The sequence below is a fragment of the Marmota marmota genome, unplaced genomic scaffold (genome assembly GCF_001458135.2).
Source record: "Marmota marmota marmota unplaced genomic scaffold, marMar, whole genome shotgun sequence".
Classification (NCBI taxonomy): domain Eukaryota; kingdom Metazoa; phylum Chordata; class Mammalia; order Rodentia; family Sciuridae; genus Marmota; species Marmota marmota.
Window position 1 is genome coordinate 33186726 of NW_025999990.1, and position 8970 is coordinate 33195695.

General features: G+C 37.7%; 1 protein-coding gene across 1 annotated transcript in view; it reads right to left on the reverse strand.

The window, feature by feature from the left end:
- Positions 1-8970, reverse strand: part of Mep1b (meprin A subunit beta) — a 28406-nt gene that overhangs the window by 9680 nt on the left and 9756 nt on the right. Inside the window, exons 6-10 of the mRNA XM_048806589.1 lie at positions 6010-6127; positions 5136-5314; positions 3305-3523; positions 2122-2274; positions 447-662 (exon numbers count right to left, since the gene is read on the reverse strand). Coding sequence (XP_048662546.1) covers positions 447-662; positions 2122-2274; positions 3305-3523; positions 5136-5314; positions 6010-6127 — 885 coding nt within the window. The remainder of the gene's footprint in view (positions 1-446; positions 663-2121; positions 2275-3304; positions 3524-5135; positions 5315-6009; positions 6128-8970) is intronic.

Here is an 8970-nt window from a genome sequence, read left to right on the forward strand (position 1 = left end):
TGGGAAAGGCAGCGGAGCACAACAGACACTAGGATGGCAATTTGTAAATCAATGGATGTGTAACTGATGTGATTCTGCAATCTGTGTATGGGGTGAAGGTGGGAGTTCATAACCCACTTGAATCAAAGTGTGGAATATGATATGTCAAGAAATTTGTAATGTTTTGAACAACCCACAATAAAAAAAATAAAAAATAAAAAATAAAATAAAAAATAAAAAAATAAAAAAAAAATAAAGTATATTTAGAGAGAAAAAAAAAAAAAAGAAACAAAGATCAAGTTGTATTCACAAAGTAGTGAGTCAGAGAAATTAAGTGCTCCTGGGTTCAATCCCTGGTACCAAAAAAAAAAGATTAAGTAGTGAGTCAGTAACCTCTGCTATATTAAGTTGCTGCATTAAATAAACAAAGAACTCTGAACCCCAAAAATAAAAATATTAATATTTACCTTTTATTTGTTTCACAAGGATCCGATGACCACTTACATCATCTGCAGCATAATTCCTGACGTATATGTTCAGGTAGTCATTTGTACTTCCACTGTTATGCAAATAAAATTCCAAGCACTGAAATTCTCTTTTAGGGTACAGCATCCTAGTTTCCATCACTGCTGTGTCCCCCTCACTTACAGAGCTACTGTTAAAATGCATGAAGAAACCAGAACCTAGTATGAGGACAAAAGAATTGAGAAAAAAAACAGATGCTGGCTAGAGGAATGTGTGTTTGTTAATAGTGATGTTAGTTAGGTTAGGCCCAATTAGTACCAGGAGGTAAATCCCCAGGGAGAAACTTCAGGAGCCTAAGCTATATCTCTAGTACTGACTGACAGAACACAACCCCAATCTATTACTTATAAAAATATTAATTACAATAGTAGCAGTTTGCTTGTGGGCACTGATCTTCACTTATCTTCATTTGCTATGAGCTGTAAAGATAAAGCAAGCTTACGTATAAAATACTAATTTAAAAAAAAAATCCAATATAAGCCTTCAGGTTATACCTAAGAAGCAGGATCAAAAGACAGATATTCTGCAAGGAGCATCTTTCAAACATTCCCATCCCTGGCCAAGCTATAAGTGGGAGTAGTTACCATCAGTAAGACAGCATGGAGAGTTGTTCCCCCTCTGGGAATGTGCAAAAGGGGAATAGAAATTCAGCCCAATGTAGAAGCTTGATTCCTCAGAAAACTTGGAATGGAACCACCATTTGACCCAGTTATCCCACTCCTTGGCATATACCCCAAGGACTTAAAATCAGCATACTACAGCGATACAGCCACATCAATGTTTACAGCAGCTCAATTCACAATAGCTAAGCTATGGAACCAACCTAGGTGACCTTCAACAGAAGAATGGATAAAGAAAATGTGATATATATACACAATGGACTATTACTCAGCCTTAAAGAGGAATGAAATTATGACATTTGCTGGTAAACAGATGGAACTGGAAACGATCATGCTAAATGAAATAAGCCAATCCCAAACAAACAAAAGCCAAATGTTTTCTCTGATTAGTGGATGTTGAGTCACAGTAGGTGGGAGCAGGGAGAAGGGAAGGTTCACTGGCTTGTGGGGCGGGGGGAGTGAGGGGAAGTGTGGAAGGATGGGAATGGGAAAGACAGTAGAATGAATCAGACATAACTTTCCTATGTTCATATATGAATACATGACCATCATGTGCAACCACAAAAATGGGAAGTTATACTCAATGTATGTATGATCTTTCAAAATACATTCTACTGTGATGTATAACTAAAAAGAACAAATAAAAAAATTTTTTTAAAGTAGGGCTTGAAATCCAGGTAGGTAGAAAGCCACAGTATCTGTGTGTCCCCAGGCTAACTCAAGGTGCAGCTGTAAGTGCTTTAGGAGAAGTGAGCCTACTATGTGGGCAGGAGAGAGAGGCAGCCCAGAAACTAGAAAGAAAAATGTTCTCAGAGTATAAAAGCAAAGATATCACCCATGTCCTTATAATGCACAAAGCTCATTCCTTTGTAGCAACCAAATGGATTATCATTAATAATTCTGACAGAAATGAAAGATAAGATCCCAGTGTTTCATAGTAAAAGGAAAACGGGGGGGCCACTGAACATAATATCTAGAAGTCCCTCAGTCCTGTTACCTTTACACTTTCCCATGTTGGAATAATCAGTCTTTGGACCCCCAGAAACATTTGAAACTCGCTTCCAGTCAGTCTTATCTTCTGAACTTTGTATCATTCCACATATGTTTTCCAGTTCAAAATTGCATGAGTCCATAAAACTCAAGGAAGAGGCTGCAAAAAAAAATTATTAACAAAGCATCATAATCTAAGTAATAAAAAAAAACTGAGCTTATCACAGAAGTCTGAGGAAGGTTTAGAAGGTCATCATTGAGGGGAACACCTAGCTGATCTGAGCTGGAGACCCCTCCTCTGTGGATCAGCATACATAGGCTGCACTGTCTTTTTTTTTTTTTTTTAAGATTTCTTTTTAAGGGGCTGGGGTTGTGGCTCAGTAGGAGAGCATTTGCCTCGCATGTGTGAGGCACTGGGTTCAATCCTCAGAACCACATAAAAATAAAGGTACTGTGTCCATCTACAACTAAAAAATAAATAAAAAAGATTTCTTTTTAAGATGGACACAATATTTATTTATTTATTTTATTTACTTTTATGTGGCGTTGAGGATCGAACCCAGTGCTTCACGCATGTGAGGCAAGTGATCTACTGCTCAGCTATAACCCCAGCCCTGTATTGCCTTTTATTTTCTTCTAATTATCTATTTGTAGAAACTGAGTCTACACTCCCCTTGTTATTCAAGTCATTAAGCCACAACCCAGATTATTTGATCCTATTTATATTACAAATGTGTGTACCCCATTTTAGCTGAAAAGAGGTTTGAATATCAAATTGGGTCCATGTCTGAATTAGGAACAGCTTCAAAACCCTGCCTGAGGTGTATTCCTAAAAGGACTCAAGCTGTTTTTAAGAACTCAAAGGCAGAGCTGGGGTTGTGGCTCAGCGGTAGAGTGCTTGCCTAGCACAGGCAAGGCCCTGAGTTTGATCCTCAGCACCACATAAAAATAAATAAGCAAAATAAAGGTATTGTATCCAATTACAAATTAAAAAAAAAAAAAAGAACTCAAAGACAGACCTTGAGAGAAGAAAAATGCTACAACTGAGTGAGAAACTGGGATCTGGGTGCTACTTTGTTTTTCTGAAAGTCAAACATAAATATTCTCAGAAACCCCCAATGGCACAGACCATCATTTTCTTCCACATAGCAGAGGGAAATACAGCACATTTCAAAGAACTTGTCACATACAGCAGTTATACAGTCGATTCAACTTTTGGAGATCATAGTCACTGAAATCCATGCGTTGGCCAATCAGATCCTCAAAGTCTGCCATCTTTGTTATAATTGTAGGGTCTTGTCCACTTTTGAATGCAATTTTACTGTAGTGCATTACAGAAAAGTAATCGTAGGGAACATTCAGGAAATCTGATTCTTTGTCATTATGAATATTAAAATTGTGCTCTCGACCTAAGTGGTACATAAAAAAATCTTTGATTACTTGATGTTCATAAAACCAATGTATCTTCTTTACACACTGTTCACTTAGAGAAGGAGAATAAAATATAGCAAACTTTTATGCAAAGGATCTATTGTACCTTGAGTGTTTAACATCTTCCTATCTTAGAATATAATATTCACACTTGGAATTGTGATTCCAGCAATCACACTAAATATATCTAAGATTCCATGTCCCAAGTTGGAATATGCGGGCCTGATCCAAGGCTCTAAAAAGTGGTAACGAAACAGTCAGGATTATGGGCCAGCCAGGGCGGAAGTTTAAGTTTCATCTCCACAGCAAATGGAGATAAAATTAAGAGGACTTTGGGAAGGGTGGTTCAAATGGGACCTGGGAATAATACAGACAAGAATCATTAGAAAAAGGATTGACATGGTCAGAGACGTTTTCCAGGATTGCTGGAATATTTGTAGATACGTATAAATCATGGTGACAACAGTTAATAATAACTTATTTTATATTTCTAAATTGCTAAGAGTAGTTTTAAAATGTCTTATAAAAACACCAAATGAGATGATAGACATGCTAATTAGTCTGTTTTAATCGTTCCTCATTGAGTACACATATCAAAATGACATTTTGTAGCTCATAGGTGTATTCAGTTACAATTTATCAATTAAAAATATTCATTTGGGAGGTGCTGGGGAGTGACATTTGTCAAGTTATATTATCATATTGCACACATGTATGAATATGCTATCAACATATCCCATCATTATGTACAACTCTAATGCACTGATAAAAAAATAAGGAAAGGAAAAAAATATTCATTTTTGGCCAGACACAGTGGCAGATGCTTGTAATACCAGCTATTCAGGAGGCTGAGGCAGGAGGATAACTAATTCAAGACCAGCCTAGGCAACTTAGGGAGACCCTATCTCAAAAATAAAAAAATAAAATAAAAATGGCTGAGGCTGTAGTACAGTGGTACAGCCTGCTGGATTCAACCCCTAGTACTGAAAGTAAATATTTTTTTTAACTAAAATGAATGTATTTAAAGAAGATACCACGCAACTCAGCATCACAGTCAAGGGCAATTGATCAGAACTTGAAATCAGGTGATTTTGTGGATATAATGAGGTGTGCCTGATTTCCAAAGATATATAGATGTCTTATCAAATATGGGCAGAAGTTCCTATCCAAAATAAAACTGTGAGAATACTAAAGAGTGAGGCCATAGATTAAAACACTTCGCTTGCTCTAGAAATCTCTTAGTTTGCAGCCAGGCAATCATATAACTAACTGCACTTTTAATTTCTTTTCACCTGAACTAGTTTGACTTCAGACTCCTTCCCATTGGACACGTGTAAGAATATGTGGGACTGTATCCCATAGAACATGTCTTGAGAAACACTAGTTTCTATGTTATATACAGCTCTAAATCACAGTTCTGTGATTCCTGTATGGTAGCACCCAATGACTTTTAAGGTACTTCAGATTACACTGAGTTAGAGGATAAATCAAGTAAGGCAGCAAGATGTCAGTTTTTCAATTATTAACCATTGGCATTAACATTTTTAGTCTAAAAATGTAAAGAGAGAGAGAGAGAGAGAAGAAATGTACCTGGTTTAATTCTGTTCCACATTATCTGGATATAGTCATCCCGATCAGAACGAGACTGCTCATGCCAGAATCCCAGCGCGTGCAAGAGCTCATGCTGCACGGTTCCTATCCTGTCACAATTGTTCCCAATGGAAAGTTGCTGCTTCCCCTCACGCCTGTTTCCTATTGAGGACCAGCAGCTTAGGAGAGTTTACAGGAGAGGGGGAAGTGTTACAGAGATGCACACTGAGGTCTCGAGGAGAATGCCCACCCCCTGGCCCTTCCCTAGATTGAGACACTGTGCATTTCTCTCACAATCCTGGTGAGGCATGAAAAACCTTGCAGGCCAGAGATCTTTAGAGAACTTGCCCTAATGCTACGTATTAACATAGGAGCAAGTGATTCCCCAGGCAGCTTGGTCCTGATATTCCTGGAAGTTTCAGTCTATGAGATCATCCTAGGTATTCCTGTGCCCATTTACAAGGGCTTTCCCAGGCACAGCAACCACTCAGAATGCTGAGCTCCAAGCAAAGATGCTCCCACGTTCTTAGGTAAGAATAATTTTTAGGTTAAAATTAAGTTAAATACACACAGGCACACAAAAGTGTTTTTATTTAAGAGAGAATAAAGAGTATTCAATTACAAATGGGTGGAAATCCACAAGGTTGTGGAATAGATGACATTCAGTCACATTCATTTTAACATTGAAAGTCTGGTTGAATGTGTGAAAACATTATTTTTATGCCAGGGAAACTAGACCTAGCTGTCTTGCTCTGCAACCAACAGAAAAAGAAGCCATGGCCCTACCCTAATGGTCAGGGCCTTGGGCAGTTACTGTGAGGTGATTCCCTAGGTACAACAGTCTCTTCAAAACCCCTAGTAACCCTCCACTTACCCGGTGCCCTTGAAAAATGCTATATAGTTATCTTCCCCAGACCAAGGCTTGAAGTCAAGGCATGTTTTCAGGCGATAGCGATCAAATGCCTGGAGGATAACCGCTTTAGCATTCACACCTGAAGGAAAACCAAGGGAGAGGTTTAGAAGAAAGGGACCAGGGTATGAGAGGAAGGGGGAGGGGGAGTGCTGGGGAGTGACACTGGCCAAATTAGATTATTAAATCGTGTGCATGTACAAAGATGTAACAACAGATCCTATCACTAGGTACAACTCTAATGCACCCATAAAAAATGTAGAAAGAAAACAAATAAACAAGTAAAAAGAAAAATACACATATTAAAATAATCACCTTTGAATAATTCACCATGGAAATAGGCTATGTACTCTATGGACTATCATGAGTTAGTTCCTTCAAGAATTTCCAACATTTTGTTTTTATAAAATTTAGTATACAGTACCAATTAAGTACTCTATTCAAGTATTTGATTATTCTTCAGAATCCTTACTTTGCCTTATATTTTTCTGGAGTCCATTAGCAGTGCATTACTAAACAATAGGAAGGGTGTTTCTTTATCTCGGAGGATATACAACATAGATCAAAATCAACAGAGTCAACCAGCTGTCCCTCTCCTCAGTCTATACTCAAAGGACTTAAAAACAGCATACTACAGGGACACAGCAACATCCATGTTTACAGCAGCACAATTCACAATAGCTAAACTGTGGAACCAACCTAGATGCCCTTCAATAGATGAATGGATAAAGAAACTGTGGTATATATACATAGTAGAATATTACTCAGCAGTAAAAGAGAATAAAATCATGGCATTTGCAGGTAAATGGATGGAGTTAGAGAAGATAATGCTAAGTGAAGTTAGCCAATCCCCAAACACCAAATGCCAGATGTTTTCTTTGATATAAGGAGGCTGATTCGTAGTGGAATAGGGAGAGGGAGCCTGGGAGAAATAGACGAACTCTAGATTGGGCAGAGGGAGGGGGCATGGAGTAATTAATAATGGTGGAATGTGATGATCATTACTATCCAAAGTACATGTATGAAGACACAAATCAGTGTGAATATACTTTATATACAACCAGAGATATGAAAAATGGTACTCTATACATGTAATATGAATTGCAATGCATTCTGCTGTCATATATAACAAAGTAGAATAAAAAATAAATTTGGGGCTGGGGATGTAGCTCAAGCGGTAACGCACTCGCCTGGCATGCACGGAGCACTGGGTTTGATCCTCAGCACCACATAAAAATAAAATAAAGATGTTGTGTCCACCGAAAACTAAAAATAAATATTAAAAAATTCTCTCTCTCTCTCTCTCAAAAAAAAAAAAGCAACAGTCAAGCCAGGCGCTGTGGCGCATGATTGTAATCCCAGCTGCTCGAAAGGCTGAGGCAGGAGGATTTTGAGTTCAAAGCCAACCTCAGCAAAAGCAAGGCGCTAAGCAACTCAGCGAGACCCTGTCTCTAAATAAAATATAAAATAGGGCTGAGGATGTGGCTCAGTGACCAAGTGCCCCTGAATTCAATCCCCACTACCCGCCTCTTCCACAAAAAAATGAACAGTCAATGTTACTTGCTTTATCTAAGGAACTACCATTTATATTTAAAGGCCCCAGCAGAGTTTTTAATCCAAGGACCTTGAGAAGGGAAGGTCCATAAAATAGCAATGCAAAGTAAATGTATCTTTTCCTCTATCTATACCTGCAAACTATATTCTCTAAGGAGAGCTTTCGAGAGGTTTGCAACCAAGTCCATGACCAAAATGGAGTTAAGAACTATTAGGAGATAAAAATAGTGCTCATGGGTTAGAGAGATCTGAAGCTCAAAGAAGGCAGACACATTAAAACAACAAAATATAGAGGGAAAAAAAACTTTGAGGGTGACCTGAAAGGAGGGTCTGACACAAATGGAGTTAGGCACTGCTTAAGTGAAGAATGGTGGCCTGCCTGGAAGTAGTAGTGGAGAATAGGAAATGCTAGGACCCCAGGACCAGACATAACAAGTTCTCATGCGTCTTCACCTAACTTCTGACCTATAACCTTTGTTAATTTAATTACTCTTAAGAGCTTTGCTGTTAGCATCAGTTTAGTGAAGAAATAAAATCAACTTTGCAATGTTACTGTGAGCATAAGAAGAGAAAGAAAGATGAAGTTCCAAATAAAGGAAGTTCCTTCCTACATAACTTTTGTATACCCTGTCAAGGAGGATGACCTGCAACACCTCTGTCCAAGCTGAATTAAATACAAGTATATGATTGTCATTGGTAAGGCCTCAAAATCCATAAATCATAACAGGCCCTCAGAGATGAACCATTTACAATACCACGTAAGTAATGCACGTTTACTGTGAAAACATTGGAAAAGGCATTAAAAACAAAAAGAAGGCAATTTAAAATCCTATCACTGAGAAATAATCACCCTTACCATACTTTTTGCTTATGGTACATACAGAGCACACATGTATTTTTATAAAAAAATGAAAATTACAGTCTATATAATATTATATGAACTATTGTTTACTAAATAATATACCACTAAATCTTTATCGTTATCTTAATGACTGCATTAATAGCTACAAAAGGTATAGTAATTTCTTGTCAAATATTTAAATCATTTCAAAATATTCTGTACTATAGCTGGGTAGGGTGGCATACTCCTGTAATCCCAGCAGCTCAGGAGGCTGAGGCAGGAGGATCAAGAGTTCAAAGCTATATTCTCTAAGGAGAGCAATTTAGTGAGGTCCTAAGCAACTCAGCAAGACCCTGTCTCTAAATAATACACACACACACACACACACACACACATATATATATATATAATTATTTTTAAAATATTTAACTGCCTATAATATGCCCTCTCTCTCTCTCTCTCTCTCTCTCTATATATATATATATATATATATATATATAGAGAGAGAGAGAGAGAGAGAGAGAGAGAGA